The sequence below is a fragment of the Glycine max genome, chromosome 14 (genome assembly GCF_000004515.6).
Source record: "Glycine max cultivar Williams 82 chromosome 14, Glycine_max_v4.0, whole genome shotgun sequence".
In the NCBI taxonomy this organism is placed as follows: domain Eukaryota; kingdom Viridiplantae; phylum Streptophyta; class Magnoliopsida; order Fabales; family Fabaceae; genus Glycine; species Glycine max.
Genome location: NC_038250.2, coordinates 815,460 through 838,100, shown reverse-complemented (window position 1 = coordinate 838,100; position 22,641 = coordinate 815,460). Strand labels below are relative to the sequence as shown.

The window sequence follows — 22,641 nt, the reverse complement described above, 5'->3', positions numbered from 1 at the left end:
CAAGGAATCTAAATCCATCACCACTTGGACCCATTGCTTGTTGATCATTTGTTTAAAAACTTAATTGCACTTTTGATTTTCTAGGTATAGCAATTGTGAGCATGGTTAACCCAAAGGTAAAAGAATTAAAACTCAATCTTTAGACCCACCAACAATTTTTTTTATTAGTTTTATAAAATAAAAAAGATCTCGCATATTGACAAAAAAAACTAACAAAAAGACTTAATATATAAATCTCATTCAAAGTAAAAAAAATTCTTAAAATTTACTTTAAGTCCCACACAATGTTAAACCATTCTTATTGTGTGATTTTGATCCCAAATATTCTAATTACACAAATGATATAATTGCATGATTTTAGTCTTTTGGTCAATATTTCATTATTACATTTCTAATAAACTGTGTTGATATAACATTGACTCGATAATTATATATTTTCCAACACATATATTAATGTGACTTAAGTATACTTTTAGTCTCTCACAATTACAATACTTATTAGATTAAAAGTATAACTAAGTGTACTTTTAGTCTCTCACAATTAGATGTTAATTATGACTTCACATTATCTCCACATATCATCCTCAACTCAAGTGCTACGTTAACAAAATATATTAGGGATTGTTTGATTCATGAATTTAATTATATTTTTTGAAGTTTGGAGGATACTTGCAACTCAATTTGTGCAACTAAAACCTATGAACCAAAATTACCCAATTACCTTGAAAGATAAAGAATGCAATTAATTCTTATATTTAATAACATATTTAATATTTTTTTCATTTGCATTCATGAACACATTAATGAAATCGATTAATAGTTTTAAATAAACTTTGGACATTAGCACTTATTCATATTGGTTATGATGGTAAAACTAACGGAAAAAATAATTGAAAGTTGGAAAGCTGGAAAACTAGTTAATAATTAAAAACTAATTTTTTTAAGTTAATTTATTAAATTATAAATATTTAATAAAATTAACCGTTGAAGTAATTAAAAACATAAAAGAACTAAGATAAAAAAAAATAATTTTAAAGATGAAAATAGAATAAAATCAGATGTTAAAAGTTTACCGTTTAAAAAAATATTATTTGAAATAATATTTTAAAAAATCATAGAAATTACTTGAAAAAAAAAGTTAGAAGTTATTTAAAAAATAAGTATTTAGTTAGTAAAAAAATAAAAATCAGCGTAAATGATTTGTCCGTAGCGCATGTTTTTGGGTGAAGCAGTGTAGTACTTTCAAGTTTTAATTCAGGATGGAAGAAGGTGGTAATTTGAAGATCCCGTGAAGATGAAGGTCTCTACATCTCTTTCCGTTTATAGCTCATTGGACGTCACTATATATATAAACTAAAAAAAAAAAAAGGTAAAAAGGCAGCGTCTGATAGTGCACCAAATAAAGCATCATATCTGTCTCTCACCGATTATATATAAATATATATTTTCCCTTTTTTCTTTCTTTCTTTCGCTCCGCTCCTCTTTCTCTATTTCGTACAATTCTAAGTTCATCAGGTACTTTTTGCCATCGTTCAGCATTTGCTTATTTGATATTCTCGTCTCGTCATTTATCTGGATCTGGATTTCTTAACTTTTAACTGCATTCATTCATTCATCACTGCTATCTCTGTCTTTAGTACAATGGCTGCGCTAATTCGCTCACGTTGGAACTGAACCAGTTTCAATTTATCTGTTTGTTTGCACTTTGCACGCAAATATATATACTCTCTCTCTCTCTCTCTCTCACACACACACACACATATATAACCTCTCGCTGACTCTGGTTGGATGGATTGTTACGTGCACCACATGGTGATGATATCATGTCTTTTGTTCATCGGATCGGATGGAAGCGTGTCATGTATATGTCGATGATGTCCTGATTAATTTGATTTGATAGATCATGGCGTGGAGAGAATGAGATTGGAAAATAATTTTTTTGTCCATTACTTGAGGAATTTACAATAACACTTTGGTTTTATTGATTAAAAAAGCCCTTGGTATATATGTAGATGGCTGTACGAAGTGATTTTTTTTTTTTTTTTATCGATAAACATTAGTTGTTAGTTTGGTTACAATGTTAGTGAGAGTCTGAAAAGGAATTGGAACCTGCAACTTCTCTCTTCAACTACAAAGTTAACCTTATAATTCTTGAAGTGAACTTGATGACAAATGATGCCTCCTAAAGGGTGAATCCATCTAGAGCATTGTTCTACTGGCTAGTCTTTTAGTGAAAATTAGTAACATTACCAAAGAGTGAAATGGTTGGCTTGATCCAATCAGACAAATTTGCAAGCTGTTAAAACTATTGTTATTCATATTCTTTTATTGACTAGTATTTGCATGTTATTGATTTCTCTATGATTTTCAGGTATTATTTATCCAGGTCTTTGCCTATGGGTACTAAATCAGCTGTTGACTTAATGGAGTCTTTATCCGAGGTTCATTTTTCTGGATTTCACATGGATGGCTTAGAGCAAAGAAAGGCTGGCACAGAGCAACCAACCACTTCAGCAACTGACATGTATAAACAACCTTTTGTGATAGGTGTGTGTTTTTGCATTCCAAGCAGCCTATGTAGTCATAAATTCCTGATTTGTCTATTTGTGTCCTGGAATTCAATGTTTGTACTTGGTACATTTACTTTGTCTTGTGTTTGTTGGGTATCATCTAATGTATAATAGGGTACTAAATATATTAAGTTTTTGGGATGATATAAACTGAGGTTCTAGATCCCATATGTGGATTGTGCTGTTCTGTTTGGCAGAGAAATCTCAGCAGCTTTCTTTTTCCTCCCCGTATTTGCATATGATTCAATTGAGCCATTAGTTTTTGAGTTTAAGTGAAGAAGAACAAAGTTAGCTTTGAAGACTATCATACTTCACAATTTATTTTATCTTCTCTAAAAGCTAATTTTAACTTAGGCATAAATTAATTTTATCTTATGAGAAAATTTTATTTCATTTTTTCTTCCATAAGTACTTACGGAGAAGTTGAACCAAATAAGATCTAGTCCATGTTCTTGCACCACAATTTCATTTCAGCTGATCATTCCTCTTACTTGGTCATCCTACAGTTGGAAATTGTGGTTAACTCACACAGCTAACACCTAATCATATAAAAGAAGAGCTTCCCGCAAACTCACACACTTAACATTGAAGTTTTCTTTGTTTCAAAGTTTAGAAGAACGAGTTTTGAAAATAAGATCGTAACAACTTTTTATGTCTTAATTTCACATCTTACCAACTTTTATTTGGTATCTACGATTCTAATTCATTTTCTATTTACTTTTTGGTTTGGGTATGTGACAGGTGTTGCTGGTGGAGCAGCATCCGGTAAGACATCAGTTTGTGATATGATTGTTCAGCAGCTTCATGACCAACGAGTTGTACTTGTTAATCAGGTATCCAATTCTTGCAAAGTACCAATCGTCTATCTCATTTTGGTGTAGATTGAAACGGTAGGAATAGATTAGAAGAAAAAAAGAAAGATAAAAGAGAAAGTAAATGTAATAAATGATGAGGTAGAAAAGAGAAAAAATAAAGTGAAATTAATATGAAAGAGAGAGTATCTGTATGCTTGTAATAACCATTGATTTTTTCTAAACGTACTGGGGAATGGTGATCAAATTGAGAATTTATAAGTATATAAGTCTGTGAGTCAGATATTAAGGGAATACAACTAATAGTTTGCGGTTAATGCTTCAAGCCTTATAAGCATCCTGTATCCTCCATTATCTGAATCCCCTTGGTATTTTGTTCGGCCTTGTTTATTGGAATGATTTTATCATCTTCGTCTTATATTTTCATTGCAACATTGACATTCTATTGGCTACCATTCACCAAAATTTCTCCACCTCTATTTCTTTTTCAAGTCAGATTCAGTATTATGTTGTTCTCAACACCTCTTTTATCATGAACATGTATGTGTTTCTCCCTCAAAATTTCCATCCAAATATCAATGATTTTGTCAACAACAGAATACATTTGAATACACCATTTTTTAGTTGACAAAAGTAAAAAATTCGTTGGAAGTATTTTCTAACATTTATGCTGTTAAGCCATCTTCAATGGGATTGCTCTTTTGGCATTAAAAGTGTCTAGTAACTCGAGTCTTATTCTTCGGGTGTTGGAGAGCAATTTTCATGGGTTACAAAGAAAGCACCGTTACTATATGAAACAACTAGTGCTTTCTACTTTTTAACGAACTCTAATTAGAAAGCACTAGTTGTTTTAACGGACACTAATTAATAAATAATTTAGATTTGTGTATTGTTTATAAATTAAACTACGTTTTCATAATATATTACTTTATATTTTTTTCACATATTAAAATTATTATTAATTTATAATTGATTTTATTTATTTAAATTATTAGTACATAGTATTTTTTCATGTATTCTAAAAATTAATTAATTAAAAATTAGCGCATAGTTATTTGGAAGTGAACATTTTATGGAATTAAAATTTATTATATATTTATTTATCACTAAAACAAATGACATAAAAATATTTTAAACTAAAATTAAGATGAATAATAAAATATAAAAGAGAAAGATCAATTGTGGAGCCTACTTTTTAGAGTTGATAGATTGGAGAAATTTTTTATTGAATTATTAAAGTAATAAAACATTATGTCAGTGAGGAAGTGAAAAATTATAAAGTATTAATTATAGCAAATCGTGTGAGTTGCTTGAAGGAGATGCCCTTAACCTTTTATTTATTTATTACATATTTTACTTGTTCCTTTTGTACTTTGGCCTTCTTTTATCTTTTTTGAGGGTATGTGTTCCAGAATTTGGGTTGATGTTTCTTATTGTACATGATGATACGTTGAGCGTAATAAATGAATTATTTATTTTACAACAGGATTCTTTTTACCATAATTTGACTGAGGAGGAACTTACAAGAGTACAAGATTACAACTTTGACCATCCTGGTCAGTTCAATTGTACCCATTAGTCTCTCATTATTAATCAGTAACTTTCTCTTTACATTAAGACATTATATAGGATCATCACTCAGGAGAGGATTGGATAAAAAAGTCCGGAGCTACATCAAAATCCTTCTTTAGATAGTCTTGTTTTTGTTGTTTCGGCCTTCTCTTGGGTCCTTTTATAAATAAAAAATAAACAGAGAGAGAAGAAATTATATAGGATGAAACATGCACTAAATTTATTTGGATGCTTGTTTTATTTCCTTTATTCTAAATCTACTTATTCTCCTATATCTGGAGTTCTGTTTTTCCTAAAATGCTTTTTGAGAATTGGGTTAGAAAGCCTAAAATAATATTCACGTTTTAGTATTGTTTTGTTTTTATCAGGTCTTATATTTTTACGTAGATACTTAAATTTCTTGCAAAACAAGTTCAATACATTCAATGAGTATCAACTCCATCTTTCTTACTCTAAGAATGCTTCAGGAATATCAAGGGTGGTGTCAGGGAAAAATTAACCTTTGAAAGATGTAAAGCAGAATTTACCTCAAAATTAGCTGATTAGAGACATGAAAGTGTTAATGAAATTCCAGAGCTAGAATATTCTCGCATTTAGCCTAGAGATGAGTATGGTTGGTGAAACCACTGCAAATTTTACATGTCAGAGTGTTACTCAAATTGTGTTATATGCATTATGAGCCATTCCAAAGGTTGAACAAAAGTTCATTTTGTATGGTACGATACTTGAGTACCTAGCAAGCATAATTAGTATAATACACCTAAAAACTGATAAGGTAGCAACTTTTGATATGGAAATTTTAACGTTTAAATTTATATATATATATATATGTGTGTGTGTGAATGAGGGTTCGTAGACTGCTATAGCTACTTTATTCCTAATGTATGTTGTTGATGTCATCAGAAGCTTTTGATACTGAGCAATTGCTACGTGTCATGGACAAGTTGAAGCATAGCCAAGCAGTAGATATTCCAAAGTATGACTTTAAGGGTTACAAGAATGATGTTTTTCCAGCAAGACGGGTATATGGAACATTCAACTTTTTATTAGTAACTTTACTACTCGTTCTTGAAATGCTTAACAGAACAGGCCAAGATTGATATAATTTTCTATTTTTGAGTTTTTATTATCATGCTAAAGAATAGTTTTTTATTGCATAGGCTTGACATGACAATGATTTTCATAGTTGAATACGAATACTTTGATGTACTAATGATTGCCAAATCATGCAGTACATGTTTCTTCTTGCGTTTTATCTCCATTAGAGGGGAAATTATATGGAATACAATTTCAGCCATACTTCCCTTTTATGCTGGTTTAATGTGTTTTGCAGGTAAACCCAGCGGATGTTATTATTTTGGAAGGTATCCTTGTTTTCCATGATCCACGAGTGCGGGCATTGATGAATATGAAGATATTTGTTGACACAGGTCCCTTATTATTTAAGTTCCAATATAACTTTTATAACTTACTGTATTGTATTTTTCTGCGGCATTTCTTACTATATGGATCTGTTGTCAGATTCATTTTCCTTTTAGCCCCATGGACTTAAATTTCGCCCCTCCTAATCCACATTATGATATAGGAGAATGCATATTCTTCACGTTATCTACAAAAATGCATATTCAAATTATGCTAATGACACTATATCTTCATCTTTTTTTCCCCCCATTTCTTTGTTGGTTTCTATTTTTATTAATAATTGCCTATGTCTTCCTTCTAGCTATTTACAAGCATGCATATTTTATATCTCTTTGTTGCACTACTAAGTTATGCTATCACTTTACATTGTGAAATGTTCAGTGCAGATGCTGATGTTCGTCTGGCTAGAAGAATTAAGCGTGATACTGCTGACAATGCTCGTGAAATTGGAGCTGTGCTTGATCAGGTAGCTACCGTCAGCCACACCATTTGCACTTCCATTATCATATTTTGATTATCTTCTGGTTTTTTTGCCTTCACGTTTCTTACATGTACTGCATTTCAAGACTTGGAAATGTTGTTTTAGTTCATGTTGCTGAGAGGCTGTTATGAAATTTCATTGATTAGAAAACATGTAAGAAGTCAGTTTTTATGAAATTAAATCTTCAATGATCTGTTTTGAGGTTATGATTATAAATCAAGCTAACATATTTCGTTTTTTTTATGTCTACCAATATTAGTAATTCCCTTTTTTTGTTTACCGTATATTAGTAACTGTTTCTTATAATATATACTTGATGCAGTATTCTAAATTTGTGAAGCCAGCTTTTGATGACTTTATTCTTCCCACCAAGAAGTACGCTGATATCATTATACCCCGTGGAGGAGATAATCATGTGGCTATTGATTTGATTGTACAACATATTCGCACGAAGCTTGGTCAGCATGACTTGTGTAAAATATATCCTAATTTATATGTCATTCAGTCTACTTTTCAGGTACCCCTTTCTTGTTATTTATGGTCTTTATCAATCATCCCATCTTCCCCGTTAATCTGGAACTTCCAAATTCGATTTTTTTTTTTTTATTAAAAGTTGAATCATCACGATAATTGCTTCGATGCAGATACGGGGTATGCATACTCTGATACGTGATTCTCAAACAACGAAACATGACTTTGTATTTTATTCTGACCGTTTGATTCGTTTGGTATGTAAATGGGGTTCATTTGTTGCTCTTAATATTAGTGATGGCATGGCATTTTCTTCAAGCATTTAAATTTCGCCCACTTGACCAGGTTGTAGAACATGGCCTAGGGCATCTTCCATTTACAGAAAAGCAAGTAATCACTCCAACTGGTAAGCTGTTCTTTTTCAATGATGGTTGCCTTTGCTTGTATTTTATGTGCCTCTAAGGATGCAATATTCTCTTCTCATTGCACTAGAAAGTGTTGTGGATGATGTGCCTGTTGGGTATCTCTGGTTTCTAAAATCCTGCCATATTATTGTCACAAAAATGAGGAGTAACATGAACTACATGTTTCCAGCCTTGTTTTAGAATTGTCTGTCTTAGACCACTTGAAACTTCCAAGTTGTCCAAGACATAGACATAATTCAGCCAAGTTGGAAGGACTACGAATAACTTCTGCTGTCTGAATTCCCAATCTAAGAAATGCTTCATAGAATGGGAAACAAAGGGGTATCATATTATTTTACAGTAGAGAGACATGTTCTGTTCATGATGTTAATTGCTGCGATTGCCATACTGAAAATGATAAACTTTCCTGTCTGCATCTTAGCTGATATTCTCCTTCAAATATTTGCAAAATAGAATTAATTTGTTTCACGTCTTAACCTTTTTATGGTCACAGCTAAGCTAATACTTGTCCTTCAATGCAGGATCGGTATACAGTGGCGTGGATTTCTGTAAGAGGTTGTGTGGTGTCTCCATCATCCGGAGGTATCGTTTTAGTCCAGATCAGAAGTCACTTGGGCATTTGTTTAAATATTGTTATCCTTGCTACAACAAAGTTTTGACTAAAATATTTTCTTGAACATTTCAATAAAGAGAAAGATCTATTGTTGATTTGGGTTTATAATTACCAAATTGTTTAGATTGCATATGATACTCTACTTGTTTTCCTTGAAAATATTATCCAACCTATATTCTAAGAAACTAGTTCTTCTTTCCTAATTACTCAGTTTGATGTGAACCTATGATCACTGCAATTTTTTATAAACAGAATTTGTCCTTAAATTTGATATGCAATCTAATTTCAGTGGGGAGAGTATGGAAAATGCTTTACGAGCATGCTGCAAAGGTATCAAGATTGGGAAAATTCTTATTCATAGAGAAGGTGACAATGGTCAACAGGTTTGTCATTTGCGTGTGCTTGGGTATACTGTTTTGATTCATTTCATGATCACTAACTTGTCCTGTTTTTTTTGGTGATTCACTAACTTGTCCTTTGATTATTGAGCAGCTAATATATGAGAAGTTGCCTAATGACATCTCAGATAGGCATGTATTACTGCTGGATCCCATCTTAGGCACAGGTTTGTCATTCTCGTAATGTTTATTTTTATGGTGTTTTTTTATGTTACTATACGAACCCTCAGTAGCCAACTGCTACTTAAGTTACATAGCAGTTAGCATGATAAGGGTATATAAAAAAATTGATATTTAATTTGTTGGTTTTCATTTTGATTAACTTTAGAATATCTTCGTCTTTAGGTAATTCAGCTGTTCAAGCAATTTCTTTGCTTTTAAAGAAGGGTGTACCAGAGTCCAACATTATATTTCTCAATCTCGTATCAGTAAGTTACTTGTGCCTGTTGTTGTTCCTCTGTATATCATATATCTTGCCATTTCTTTGTTATTTTCTGTTGCTTCTTTCTTTTCTTGTACCTAATGATTTGCATATATATATATGCTCTCATATTGCCAGGCACCTCAAGGTGTTCATGTGGTCTGTAAAAGATTTCCAAGAATAAAAATCCTGACATCTGAGATTGAGATTGGTTTGAATGAAGATTTCCGTGTCATACCTGGCATGGGTGAGTTTGGGGACCGGTACTTTGGAACAGATAATGATGACCAGCAGGTGGTACCCCCTTCACAGTAGTTATACTTGGGAGGAAATTCACAATATTTTTTGGTTCGTCATCATTAATGAGACCTTTACTGCGGAAGGGGGAAATAAAATTTGCTGAATTAAGATTCTGCTGGGCTCCGAGTTATTGTTCTAAATCAATTTTGATCATAATATTTTGTTTGATTTTACAAACATATGCATAATCGGAATATTCCAAGGCAAATTTTGTATTACCTTTTATTATTATACCGGAATTTTTCTTTGAACTTATTCTTTGCCGGACACTGGCTTATCAAGATACATGTTTACCGTCCAGAGATTTTTACTTCATAGATATAAACGATTATGTAAGTTCTTTAATTAAATATCTATCACTCTCAAAACTGAGAATATATAGCGAGGGTAAATTGCATGAAGATGTAGCTTGAGGATGGAACTTGATTCTGAAAAAAAGACAAAAAAATGAATAAATAATGTGGCTGAGACATTGTTCTGCAAACAATTTTCATAATAGCCTTTAGGTTGATATCTTAATATGTAAAGCCAAGTCCAAGAGGGTGACGGGTGAGAGCTTTCCACAAAATTTCCTTGTTATATATCATGAGGTGAGTGGAATATATATTATTGAAACGGAGGATGAGGTGCCACTTGGGCAAGGGAAGGATCACTCGTTGCTTTATCCAAGAGTGATAACCTTCGTTAGGCTAATCACTGGACACGTGGTTCCTTTGCATGGGTTGGGTAGATACCACTTGGTATATTCCTTTGAGATTTTTATCTATATAGCTTTGGTCTGGCTGAACTCCTTTTTCGTGCTGTTGTCTGTTATCTGTTTCCCGCCATATATCCAATAAGCTTTAACCATGTCTGCCTTTGTTGGAAAGTACGCAGGTAGTATCTCATATCTCCTCCTCTTCTCTTAATATTACTCACTCTTACATCTCTCACCCACACGTAAACAAGAACATTTCTTCATTGAATGAAGTACAAGCTTGTCAAACATTCCACTTTAATGCACTGATTAACAAGAAACGAGTAGCCGAGAAATGCATCATCATATTCTCATTAGTTATTGGAACATAATCTCAAATTATAAAAGATTCATTCATGTCTAAGAAGCTCCTTCGAAGTCTTTTATATGTTTACAACTCTTAGACTTTGGTTTCCAAATGGGATGTATGTTATAACTTACATCAATTCCAGATGAGCTTATCAAGAATGCCAAGTACATAGCCACACCTGGGAAGGGCATCTTGGCAGCAGATGAGAGCACTGGCACCATTGGGAAGCGCCTATCGAGCATTAACGTTGAGAACATTGAGGCCAACCGCCAAGCTCTTCGCGAGCTTCTCTTCACCGCTCCAGATGCCCTCCAATACCTCTCTGGTGTCATCCTCTTTGAGGAAACTCTTTACCAGAAAACCTCCGATGGGAAGCCTTTTGTTGAGGTCCTTCAAGAGAACAATGTCATCCCAGGCATCAAAGTGGACAAGGGTGTTGTTGAGTTGGCTGGCACAAATGGTGAAACCACCACTCAGGGATTCGACTCTCTCGGAGCTCGGTGCCAACAGTACTACAAGGCTGGTGCACGCTTCGCCAAGTGGCGTGCAGTCCTCAAAATTGGCCCAACTGAGCCCTCTGAGCTTTCCATCCAGCAAAATGCACAGGGCTTGGCACGCTATGCCATCATTTGCCAGGAGAATGGCCTTGTGCCCATTGTTGAGCCTGAGATTTTGACTGATGGGGCTCATGACATCGCCAAATGTGCTGCTGTTACTGAAACTGTGCTTGCAGCTGTTTACAAGGCACTCAATGAGCAGCATGTCCTTCTTGAAGGAACTCTTCTCAAGCCCAACATGGTTACTCCCGGCTCTGATAGCCCAAAGGTAACTCTTAACATTTTCAAAATCATACATCCTTATGTATGGATACATTCTATAGTTGAATACTTACTAGTCTTTGAAATAAAATTGGAATGAATGAAGTATGGTGCAATATTGTTGACTTCAAAAAAGATTTGTAGACACCTTATATGCTATTTGACACAGATAAAAGGAATAATAGAGGTATGATAAATGATATGATGTGATAGGAAGAGAGAAAAGATAGGTGTTGATGGAGCATTAGTAATTAAAGGGTGTCTAACTATCATTGTTCGATTAACTTGGAAGTGAATGTAAGTTGGCACTAGTTAAAAATCTGGTCAGTTCGAACTCTCACCTTCCACATAGGTATGGATTCAAATTTCCTTGAAGCCACTTTCTTGCTTGGTGTCCAACCTTCTTCAGGAAGCTCTCTTGGAGCTTAGATGCTAGTTAAGTAGTTGCAATTAGGTGAAACTACTGGTGTCTTCCAGTTCTACCACTTTTTTGAAGAAAAAAAAATATACATATTATTAACTTGGAAAAGAATTTAATTTGTGTGCATGCAGGTACCACCAGAGGTGATTGCTGAGTACACAGTTCAAGCACTCCGCAGGACTGTCCCAGCTGCGGTGCCAGGGGTTGTGTTTCTGTCTGGTGGGCAAAGTGAAGAAGAAGCTACCCTCAACCTGAATGCAATGAACAAGTTGGAGGTGTTGAAGCCATGGACTCTCTCATTCTCATTCGGGCGAGCACTGCAACAAAGCACACTCAAGACATGGGGTGGAAAGAAGGAGAATGTCGCCAAAGCTCAAGAGGCATTTCTGGCAAGATGCAAGGCCAATTCTGATGCTACTCTGGGAAAGTATGTTGGTGGAAGCGGAAGTGGCTTGACTTCTGAGAGTTTGTATGTCAAGAACTACAAGTATTAAACTTCTAAAGAGTGTGTTTGTTTCTCCTTTTGAAAACGTCAATCCATGCTTTTGGTTCAGTCACGTTGAGGTCTATAAGAAAGTATGACAATGGAGAAACAAGCATACTCTAAATGGACTTGGGGACTGATTCGGGGTGGTCTGGCATATGTATGATACAGCCTAAGAAGCATTTGCTTCTGATTAACATGCTTATTTTTGGGTTACATATTTTTACAAATATCAGTTATTATGTTATAGGAGCCAATTTTAATGTCAAATGGTGATGGTGCGTACCACTAAAAAATAATTGTTGGAGTGAGGCTGGTATATATTGTCAGAAACAGTAATATTATACTTTATAAAATGTGCAATTACTTAACACAGGATGATGGAAAGCAGTCAATTATATTAGTCCATGTAATAATGGCCCCATACTTTTACCCGTCGAACATTCTTTAGCAGCAGCTAGAACAAAAGGAATTTGAAGGAAAAAAAAAACTAGAAAGAAAAGAATCAAAGAAAACAAAATAAGATTTGTTCAAATGGACATTCATCAATTATCATTGTACCACCTAGTTACTGTCTGCACCTCTTACAAATTAATGATTTAGCTTCAGAGAATTCAGATAATTAATTTTCTACAAATTATATTTGATAGCACAAAATCCGCTGTGGTGTTAACCATATATAATAGTAATCTTGGTGGGTCATATATTCTGTTCTATGTTTTAGAGGCATTTTCTTTTATATATCAATATTAGTGCGAAGTATCATCGATTTTATTGATGATTAATCTCTATTTGAAAATCTAACTAGTCACTTTAGTAGGATTTCTCCTTTTAATTATATTTTTTTTATCCACAAAACTTGAACTAAGACTTTACAGAAATAAAGTCCATTATTGTTTTATATATATATATATATATATATATATTCCATTTCAGGTTTTAGAGACATTTTCTATTATATATCAACATTAGTGCGGAATATTATCGATTTTACTGATGATTAATCTCTATTCAAAAATTTAACGGATCATTTTAATAGGATTTCCCCTTTTAACTATATTTTTTTTATTCACAAAACTTGAATTAAGACTTTACATAAATAAAGTCCAATATCATTTAGACTCATGACTTATTAATTACTTCAGTTTTCTCTGAGCAAACATGTATGTACATGTATGTACTTTTTGAGGCTTGTTATTTTATCTTAAAGGATTTTGTTATCCAGCCTACAATTTATAAACAGATCCAAATCTTTATTCTCTCCTTCTATACTAAGATATACCACAAGATTAATTAGTTGATTTGATATTTCAGTATCAACCTCTTGACCTAAAAAACGTAATCTTGATCGATAAAGTCAATTGATTAGGATTAAACTTTTTTTCCTTAAGAGTCGTACATGCCCCTTTTGATGCATACCCATTGTGTTAGGGGATTGTGAATCCTGCACTCCCTTATTTGAATCCTACACCTTCCAAGCAATTTGGTAAAGACCAAATTACCCTTATGAGGCCACTTTCCTTCCCCAACCTTTCTAACACCTCATTGGCTCTTTCACCTATCTCATTCCGCCCAACCTGACACCTCCCAAACCCCAGAAGTGTGACAAAAGCCTTGCGAAGTCCTTCTTCACCCTCACGCCCCTCCTTCCTTTGTACCTTCCAAAGTCCTTGCACCCTCCTCATTGGGCTATTCCGGAATAGGAAAAATACTATTCCAGACTTTAGAAAGGGTAGTTTGGGAGTATTTTAAAATTGGGAGATGTGCAGGATTCAAATGTCTGCTTTGCCAAAAAAGAAAAACTATCGTAGTAAATAAAAGCTAGGAAGATTCTGGATTAAGAGATGATTTTAGTGACAATATAAAAAAAAAAAGTGAGTTCAACCAAGCCGGCTTTTCTGACATTTGGGGTTGTGTCCACACATGTGTTTCTCATCTCAAATAATACGCTTTTATATGTGTCATAATAGAGCAGTAGATTTCCACCCCTCCAGTTTCACTTGCCAATTCGATAAGTAGTAGTATTGCTAGTGGATCAGACGTTACATGATATGGGTTGGTTATGGCATTGTTGAAGAGTAACATTACAAGGATATTCCCTTTTGTATAAAAAGAAAATAACAATGGATATTCCGCTATATGCTTTAGTGGCCTTTGAGCCAACATATATATGAAGATTCTGGATTAAGTCATAAAGTTCTGTATTTATACTTTTGAAATCTTAGTTGATACCACGTCAATGATCAACCTCTCACAAGTCCTTTTCTGCTTTTAACAGTCAAAAGGCATTCCAATTAGTGCAGCTGACATGACCCAATTAAGGAAGTAAAAGAGAACAGTATCAAAAAGTTAATTCAGCAAAAGCGCGTTCTGGAAAACAAACTAGTAGATGAAGATAAAATAAAAACTCCATCCACAACATATTTCTGGTATGGAAGGGCTTCAACACCCTCCACTCAAGTCTCTATTTACAAATAAAAACAATAAAATATCAATTAAAATCATATGGTATATATATATCCTCTAATATTCTCTTTTTCATTCCTCACAAAAAATAAAATCATATCACTGTTTTGCACACTGGTATTTACCATTAGCTATATCTCCTAATTAATAAAGTAGAAAACTAGAAAAAAAAAACCCACAAAGAATTCTATCATTTTTGTTGGCTCTTCATCATCGGTTTGTTATGCATTGTCTTGCTACTAGAATACCAGCTGGAGGACTAGTCATCTCTATCTGGCATGTGCTATACAGAGAGTAAGATAAATGGACAAGGCCAATATTGAACCTCACCTTAAATGTTCCCCTTGCATTGTAATTGACCCTGTTATTCTCCACTTGCCTTTGAAGTTTTACACCAACATCTTGCGGTAAAAACACCAAGCTTGATATCAAGTTCACTGATTGCAGCCTGGTTTCCCTTGGCCTTTGAGTGAAAGGCTTGATTGTTTGTGAAGACACGAGTCTGTCTGAGTAGAAAAGCTCAATGTTCAAGGACTCAAACCTCAGCCCAATTCTCCTGTTAGGATTGGAAAAATTTGCAAGGAGAGTGAATTCACCATTGAGGTACTGTGGTGAGTCAAAGTACACCACATTGAGGCTTGCATTGGGAATGTCAAACGTGGGGTTTCGTGGTTTCATGGAAAGGTAGAGAATCAGTGTTGCAATTCCAAAGAAGATAAGCACTAGGCTGAATATGAAGCACAGTATTGCAGCACACCATATAATTGGTTTTGTCCTTTGAAGTCGAGGTTGCCCGAAAATTGCTCTAGTGTTGGCAAGGGAATTTGGTGCTTCTGATTGCTGAGAATGTTGATTCCTTGGTTGTTTTGGTGTGCCAAGTTCTTCTTCGACAGAGGCTAGCATATTTGAAAAGGTGCACTACTAAAATAGGCCAATGGAAGTGAATGTGGGAGAGATAGAAGTAATATGTTTATTTATTCTAAATGGGGTGATGGATCAATGGAAGTGAAGAGGGAAAAGAAGCTTTTGTAGTTGAGTTATAATAATGGAGGGGACAATGTGTTTTTTTTTGTATTATCAAAAGGTGACACAGGTGAGCTAAAGTTTCACCACATTGATGTTTTAATTTTTAATGTTTATGCTTTTTGGTATATATGCGGCAACGTTTGGGAAGGTCCTAAAAGAATGACTTCAACAGAGCTCCCTCACATTGATGTTTTAATTTTTAGACTTTGTCAAATGTGAATGTATATGAGAATAGTCAGTTTGATTAAGGGCTTAGATTATGGGTGTATACCAATTATTACCATGGTTTTGTCCCTTGATATCAAACTAAGGACGTGCTGCGTTGGATGTTTAAGCACTAAGAAAGCATGGCAGGTGGTAAGTGAGGCCAGCCGGTAAAGGTTCATGTTTCATTAAAAGCAAGAAATCAATCAATCATGTTGGATAGTGATCCAGCATGGGTGAGCTTTCTGCTGAGTCTCAATCACAAATGGTTTAACTAGTGCTCCTTCTTCTATTCTATTTGACCAAGATAAGGTCCTTAAAAGCAAGTTGCTGCCTCGATTATATAATGTTAATAGGGGAAAATGATAACTTGAAGCACCTAAAACCAAAAGCTAAAATATTAAAATTGATTGTATGCTAGTGGATTTTTTTTTCTTAAATCATGTTAAGACTTTAGAGGATGAGAAATTATAATGTACTATATAACTGTGTTATGGACTGAAAACCAGAGATAATAAATGATGCAAAAATTACACAGACGTGAGACAAGTAGAAGAGCTTACAAATCTATAAAAGTATTTCATTTTTTTTATAGGCCAATAATAAGTATTTCATGGAGAAAATTTCTTCCTTCTATGGGTGACGTTCATCCTCTATATCTTGTGTTTGCTCGTGGGAATAAATTTTTCTTTCAAAATTTGTCCATTTTTTATAATTGCAAAATTGTATTTACGGAATATCTACAGTAGTGTATTGGATACACAAATTACCATAAAAAAAGAAAACAATCTTCTCCTTCCACAAATGATCGTCTCTTCCTAGGCTTCCCCATTTCCTAGAAGGCTAGAATCGACCAGATCGCTGCCTACTCGATTCATCAAAACCAAACCATTGCCCACCACATTTGGACCAGATTCGGTTGGGAATGTCAATTTCATACTTGTAATTAACTACTAATTATTATTTTTTTATTAGTAGAAAATAGAAATCAAAGACAAATAAGTATTAAAAGTTTACAACAATTCACATTCTATTTTCCTGAGTTAAACTATTCGACAATTAATGAATTTAAGTGTATAATTCTAAGATGCAAGAAATTGACAAATGAAGTGTTCTCACTAATGGTAAGTGTGTGACCTTAATTTTTAAGAGATACGATTTTGAGAATTATAAAAAAAAAAATCATTCACAATAGGTACTTGTTTAAGAATTCTTAAAAAGTTATAATTACTATTACACCTGTTATTTTTACACTATAATTTGTTTTTTTAAATAGTATTGTACACATAAGTTATTGAGATGAGAAGAACTTTTCAACTTAAAGAGAAGACACACACACATATATGATTTCATTGTTTACCTTTTCATTCTTCACAGTGATGCAGATGTAAAAGAAAATTAGTGAGTGGGGAGAGATGTGGTAAGTATGATTCAGAAGACTTTGGATGATCCAAATGTGATTGCTGAGGTTAATGAAAATCTTATTACTCTTATTCCTAAAGTGGAGCACGTGATTAGGATGAAAGATTTTAGGTCAAGTAATGTCTCCTATAAAATAATTACAAAGATTTTGGCTCATCGTTTGAAGCCTTTTATGGAAAGATTAATCTGCCGGTATTACTGCAACTTCATTCCCAAAAGATAGAGTACTGATAATATTGTGATTGCTCAAGAAGTTTTTCATTCTATGAGAAAGAAGAAAGGAGCTAAGGGGTGAATGATCATTAAAATTGATTTGGAGAAAGTCTATATATGACTTGAAATGGAAGTTTGTGAATGATACTTTGTATGACATAGGTTGCCTGGCCAAGTCTATTGATATTCTTTGGAATTGTATTTCCTCCCCCAGTATGAGAATGTTACGAAATGGAGAGTTCCTTGAGGAGTTTGATCCCATGCTAGGTATTAGATAGGATGGCCTTATTTTTTCCTATCTTTTTGTTTTGTGTATTGAAAGGCTTTTCCAATTGATTCAAGTTAAACCATGTTATTTTTTATTTATTTATTTAAATCATGTTTTTGTATATACAAAATCTTACTAAAAGATTAAGTCAGCTTCACTCAAATTTACCCAAGCTGCTTTTTTCCAAGCTTTTCTTTTGGTCCATGGCACACCCTTACTTTCGGCTATTCAGATTTGGGCTTAAGGATTGTAACTGATTATATAACTCTTGGGTTGGGTTGCCTTATCTTTTCCTTCCTTTTTCTCTGGGCCTTTGTGGCCCCTTGTTTTCTTACGACTAAAACTAAACTACATCAACATTAATGATAAATCGCATAATTTATTTTAAAATTTATGAAAAATCGTATTTATAAGAATGTATATATAATTTTTTATCTGAGTTGTAGAAAAAATTCTAGGTTATCAGCGATAGGATAGCTAGTGCCAGATATACAGGAGGAAATGCCCCTCAAAAGAAATGAAATAAGGAAGAATAAACTATTTTTCTTGTTCTCTAGAATCAATTGAATTTGGTTTTTCTAAGCAAAATAAAAAAGTGATAACATCCGAACAATATGTGGCGGCTTCTGGACATACTAGTATCAAGCGTAGTGGTTCAAATGATTCAAAGGATTAATCAAGCATGTATGGTTAATCGAGAATGTCAAACACGCAAAGTAGGAATATTAAGTAGGAAACCATCACAACAAGAGTCTATACATGTGGAGCACGACTCAAACAGACAGACATAGCCACGTAATTCTTTTGAAAATCTTCATCCTCACATAAGAAGAGCGATGCAATCCGAATCCTTATCCATATCCATTTCTCTCGAATCTCTTACTCTCACTTCGGGCTGATTCATTGAGATTCAATAGTATATGACTATATATTGATGGTCTGAATTTGATTTTACATTCAGATAAAAATCAAATTTATGAACTAAATATAGTTCAAATATCGGTATTTACCCCTTTGATGTATCATCAATTTGTTACTTAGACAATAAGATGTTTCAAAGTTTAGGAAACAAAAGCTATTTATTTAATGCTGTCAAAAAAGAAAAAAGCTATTTATTTAATATTTGAATGAACAGCAAATGATTAACGTGATAACAAAAATTGGTAAAAGAAAATGACTTTTCAATTACTATATGTTAACATAATTATTTCCAAAGAAAAATAATTAGAAAAGCATTGAGTTTTTTCTTCAAATAATTAATTAATTAATTATTTTTTTCTAAACATGGATTCTGCAATTCGCTATTTATAAAACCAAACTCGAATGAGATAAAGATGATCCCCGAAGAGAAACAGAATAAATAGTAACAGCATTGTAACAAAGACAATTGAATATTAAATCAAACATGAATCCCAAGAAGCAGGTAATTACAAATATGAACCCTAACGAATACTAATTTATAAAAGGAAACAAACAAATCCCCAGAACAATTAACAAGAACGAAATGGAACAAGAGGATGCTGAGAACTAGAACAATGGCGGCGGTGCATAACCGATGAAAGGCCTTCCTCCGCCGCCGCAAGAATCGCAGAAACTAACAGTGTCTTTGATCTTGTGGAATCCATGCTTGAACACTCCGAACCCGAATACCAACCCGATGGCGATCACCACCAGAACCAGACACGTGCAAAGCATGCAAATTCTCCCCCCACAACACATCTTTCCCCAGAGATCGATGAAAACACCAAAGTTTTAATCTTTTCCTTCTGGGTATCTCGGATCCGGGAAATTCGGGTGCTGATTCTGTTGGGGAAAATTGTGAAAGATAATGCGGAATTTAAAAGAAAAGGGAAATAGGAAGTAGTGTAAAAGTGGTAAATAGAAGGAAGGGGAGGCAACATTGGTGTCTCTTTCATCAATTCAAGACGTTTTGATTTGACGCTTTTGTTCGCTTATAAGGAAAGCTATCATCTAATCCATTAAAACAAGATTCCCTTCAATAAAATAAAAAAGGAGCAAAAGAAATTTATCTTTTTCTCAATTTTTTCGATGCCCCATATCACATAAGTAAAACTGATAATTCATTCCATGTATTTAAAACTAAACGATAGTAACTAGTTTAGGAACATATTTAAATTTTCAAGACAAAATACATATATTTAAAATTAACTTTTGATATTCAAATGAATGAGGGAATTATTTAACAAGCATAGAAAACCACTAATTTAAGTTGATTTGAATAGATTCATCTAGAGAGTAAAAATTATTTAGGCTTCTGTTTGTTTTTTTAATTATTCGAATTCAATATCTTAAAAAATGTTTGTATAACTATTTTGTAATGTTTAAATATTTATAAGTGAGGAATATTTTATGAAATCATCAACATTTCTTCCTTTAAAAAAATAAATGAAAACGTGAACGTTTTGTTGTGAAGTTTGATGGGTAACGTGGAAGGTGATGCGTTAAAGGAGAGTGGTGAAGTGGTTGAGTCCGTTACAACAAGAAGCTTTGGGAGGCTATAAATTTGGTGATTGGTCCATATGCTGAAGTTGACCGTGGGCGGGTGGCGTTAATCCTGAAAGATACTAACCACTTACTTAATCCTCATATGCTATACTTTAACGTCTCTTTCTTCCATTTTCAATCATCAATTCCAGTTTTTACAATGTAGTATTAACATAAAGAAAGTAGTGATGACAAACCTATTATTTTTTTTAAAACAAATTATTTATCTATTTTTATAATTTTTAAATGAATTAATTATTTTTTTATATCTTAATTATTTTCTCTCCCCGATCATTTATGAAAATCAATTAATATCTTTGCCATTAAATTTGTTTGATGCGAGTTTTATTAATTTATTTGAATAAAATTTCATTTATTAAGATTTGTGTAATATTTATTTAATAAAAAAGTGCATTAAAAATTTAACGCACCTTTCCCGACAATCAAAACATAACTAGAGTAGTAGTATTAACTAATGCCCGTAGCTGAAAAATTATTATATGGGCCCATAAAATATGGGCTTGCTACGTAAAAACTGTAGTAAAAACGGGTTAAGCTTACTCTTTGACCCAAAAACATGACCCACTGAGTTGTCCAACACCGAAATAAAAAAATTCAAGCCTGATAATATTCAATATTAACAGTTTAAGCTCTTGTGATTTTATTGTTTTTCTCTCGTTTGAGCCAAGAAAGGGTGCTTCTACTTCTACTTCTGCAGCACTGATACACCCATAAACAAAGGTTCATGCGACGACCAAGAAATTGAATAGGTGTCAACACATATATCAATTTTTTTTGCCTGTATGTTTTTTTTTTCTCTCTCTCCATTCTATAAATTTCATTAAAAAAATAGGTTTTTTTTTTTTTTTTTAACTAAGTGATCTAGTTTTTTTTTAAAAAAAAATAATTCGTAGTTTGTACTTTGACTTCGTAATACATTTTGTGGCAAAGGTCCAAAAGAGTTTGTATTTTAATTTTTTTTAAGTCGCCGGAAAGTTTTTTGGTGGCCGATAGACGTATGGTTTCGAAATTGCAGCAGAATTTTCTCCCAAACGAAATGGAAAAAATGACCTGGAAGCAGCACTACATAAAAATGAAACAGAATTTACAGAATCATTCTTCTTCTTTTTTTTTTTTTTTTTTGCCGTGTAAATTTGTTAATGTCAGAAAATATATTTTCTCGTTTTTCTTTCTTATACTTGGAAGCTATCTACCAGCACTGGTCCGTTTCCCACTTACGGGTCTGATAGTAGAATCCGGAAGAGCCATTCGGAGCAGCAACCAAAGACGAGAACGAGCGATTATCATCGCGCGCCGCCATCAACGACAGATCATACAGTGCTCTCGCCGACGGATCCGACAGCGTCTCGTAAGCGTCGTGGATCTCGATGAAGTCCCGTTCGTCCGATTCCGACCGACGGAGCGCCGAATCAGGGTGATACACCTTCGCAAGGTTCCGGTATGCCGACTTTATCTCCACCGCCGAAGCGTTCTGCTTGATCCGGAGCACCTCATAGAGGCTCGCCGCTCGCCGGGAATCGATCGCCGTCGCCGTGAATGCCCGAATTGAGATCCTGAACGGAGGCCGGAGAGTCCTGCCGGCACCGGTGAGAGGCGTGAGATTTAGGGTTCCCGCCATCGAAATATTTTCTGAGGTCTTCTGCGCAGAGGGGTATAATGGGAAATGAAAATGTTGCGTTTGTTGTTGGTTGAATTTAGCTTTGTTTTGTGCAGTGCGATGAGAGTTGAGAGAGGTTTTTATATAGCGGTCAAAGATGGAGAATGGCACAAGATAGAGAGAAGGGTATAGTGGTCATTTAAGTGGCACCAGGTATTGGTGTTGGTGCACAAGAGCAACTGCGTCTTGGTTTTGCAAAAGGTTCTAGAAGCTGTCCCACCCCACGTCGTCTTTTTTTGGTTGAGAAAGTTTTAGAATAATTGTTTTTTCGCAACGTGTTAAGGAAAATGAGAGATGCGTATGGGTACGACAAAACCAGGGAAAATAAAATAAAGTGAGTCGTGGAGGTTAACTAAATATAAAAAAGGAGATACAAAAATTATAATTTTTTTTTTTTATGAACCATTTTGAAGTTTGATTTCGTGTGATAGCCTCTGAGTCTCAGGAGTCAATTATACATGTTGAATAATGATATTTAAAATTCGTATTTGAATTCAAGATTGTGCAATATTTTTCTTTTTCTCTTTAATTGGCAGGTGCTTTGCGTTCATATATTGCGCCTGCAAATTATATGGCAGCCCTTATGCCTTTTTCATGCTATCACC

The 22,641-nt window shown here is 33.9% G+C and overlaps 5 protein-coding genes across 6 annotated transcripts; 2 read left to right on the top strand and 3 right to left on the bottom strand.

Moving 5' to 3' along the window:
- The first annotated feature begins 1,375 nt into the window (after positions 1-1,375).
- Positions 1,376-9,736, top strand: LOC100798205 (uridine kinase-like protein 3). Of its 2 annotated transcripts, XM_006595616.4 has the most exons (15): positions 1,376-1,515; positions 2,372-2,547; positions 3,312-3,403; positions 4,869-4,938; positions 5,858-5,976; positions 6,288-6,384; positions 6,763-6,842; positions 7,180-7,374; positions 7,502-7,585; positions 7,674-7,734; positions 8,275-8,335; positions 8,656-8,749; positions 8,859-8,931; positions 9,110-9,192; positions 9,324-9,736. In XM_006595616.4, the coding sequence occupies exons 2-15, from the start codon at positions 2,397-2,399 to the stop codon at positions 9,498-9,500; spliced, it is 1,437 nt and encodes a 478-aa protein (XP_006595679.1). In that variant the 5' UTR covers positions 1,376-1,515; positions 2,372-2,396; the 3' UTR covers positions 9,501-9,736. The 2 variants fall into 2 exon arrangements, with proteins under 2 accessions (XP_006595679.1, XP_025981146.2); XM_026125361.2 differs by lacking the exon at positions 1,376-1,515 and having other exon boundaries at positions 1,537-2,547.
- Positions 9,737-9,967: 231 nt separating this feature from the next.
- Positions 9,968-12,625, top strand: LOC100792394 (fructose-bisphosphate aldolase, cytoplasmic isozyme 1). The gene is made up of 3 exons (XM_003544519.5): positions 9,968-10,361; positions 10,674-11,356; positions 11,902-12,625. The coding sequence occupies exons 1-3, from the start codon at positions 10,334-10,336 to the stop codon at positions 12,262-12,264; spliced, it is 1,074 nt and encodes a 357-aa protein (XP_003544567.1). The 5' UTR covers positions 9,968-10,333; the 3' UTR covers positions 12,265-12,625.
- Positions 12,626-14,930: 2,305 nt separating this feature from the next.
- Positions 14,931-15,623, bottom strand: LOC100810975 (uncharacterized protein At1g08160). The gene has a single exon (XM_003545035.4). The coding sequence runs from the start codon at positions 15,621-15,623 to the stop codon at positions 14,931-14,933; it is 693 nt and encodes a 230-aa protein (XP_003545083.1).
- Positions 15,624-19,228: 3,605 nt separating this feature from the next.
- Positions 19,229-19,715, bottom strand: LOC102665099 (uncharacterized). Its single transcript, XM_006595615.4, has one exon. The coding sequence runs from the start codon at positions 19,570-19,572 to the stop codon at positions 19,381-19,383; it is 192 nt and encodes a 63-aa protein (XP_006595678.1). The 5' UTR covers positions 19,573-19,715; the 3' UTR covers positions 19,229-19,380.
- A 1,081-nt stretch (positions 19,716-20,796) lies between these two features.
- On the bottom strand, positions 20,797-22,627 carry LOC100786034 (chaperone protein dnaJ 11, chloroplastic). Its single transcript, XM_003544507.5, has one exon. It carries the CDS (start codon positions 21,995-21,997, stop codon positions 21,569-21,571), a length of 429 nt encoding a protein of 142 aa, XP_003544555.1. The 5' UTR covers positions 21,998-22,627; the 3' UTR covers positions 20,797-21,568.
- Positions 22,628-22,641: the final 14 nt, after the last annotated feature.

Excerpts from the sequence above, each read along its gene's own strand:
- LOC100786034 (XM_003544507.5), bottom strand. The coding sequence starts at position 21,997 with ATGGCGGGAACCCTAAATCTCACGCCTCTCACCGGTGCCGGCAGGACT.
- LOC100792394 (XM_003544519.5), top strand. The coding sequence starts at position 10,334 with ATGTCTGCCTTTGTTGGAAAGTACGCAG. Across the intron at positions 10,362-10,673 it reads CTTTGTTGGAAAGTACGCAG|ATGAGCTTATCAAGAATGCC; the intron begins GTAGTATCTCAT and ends CATCAATTCCAG. Across the intron at positions 11,357-11,901 it reads CCGGCTCTGATAGCCCAAAG|GTACCACCAGAGGTGATTGC; the intron begins GTAACTCTTAAC and ends GTGTGCATGCAG.
- LOC102665099 (XM_006595615.4), bottom strand. The coding sequence starts at position 19,572 with ATGTGTTGTGGGGGGAGAATTTGCATGCTTTGCACGTGTCTGGTTCTG.
- LOC100798205 (XM_026125361.2), top strand. The coding sequence starts at position 2,361 with ATGATTTTCAGGTATTATTTATCCAGGTCTTTGCCTATGGGTACTAAA. Across the intron at positions 2,548-3,311 it reads TAAACAACCTTTTGTGATAG|GTGTTGCTGGTGGAGCAGCA; the intron begins GTGTGTGTTTTT and ends GGTATGTGACAG. Across the intron at positions 8,750-8,858 it reads AAGGTGACAATGGTCAACAG|CTAATATATGAGAAGTTGCC; the intron begins GTTTGTCATTTG and ends ATTATTGAGCAG.
- LOC100810975 (XM_003545035.4), bottom strand. The coding sequence starts at position 15,623 with ATGCTAGCCTCTGTCGAAGAAGAACTTGGCACACCAAAACAACCAAGG.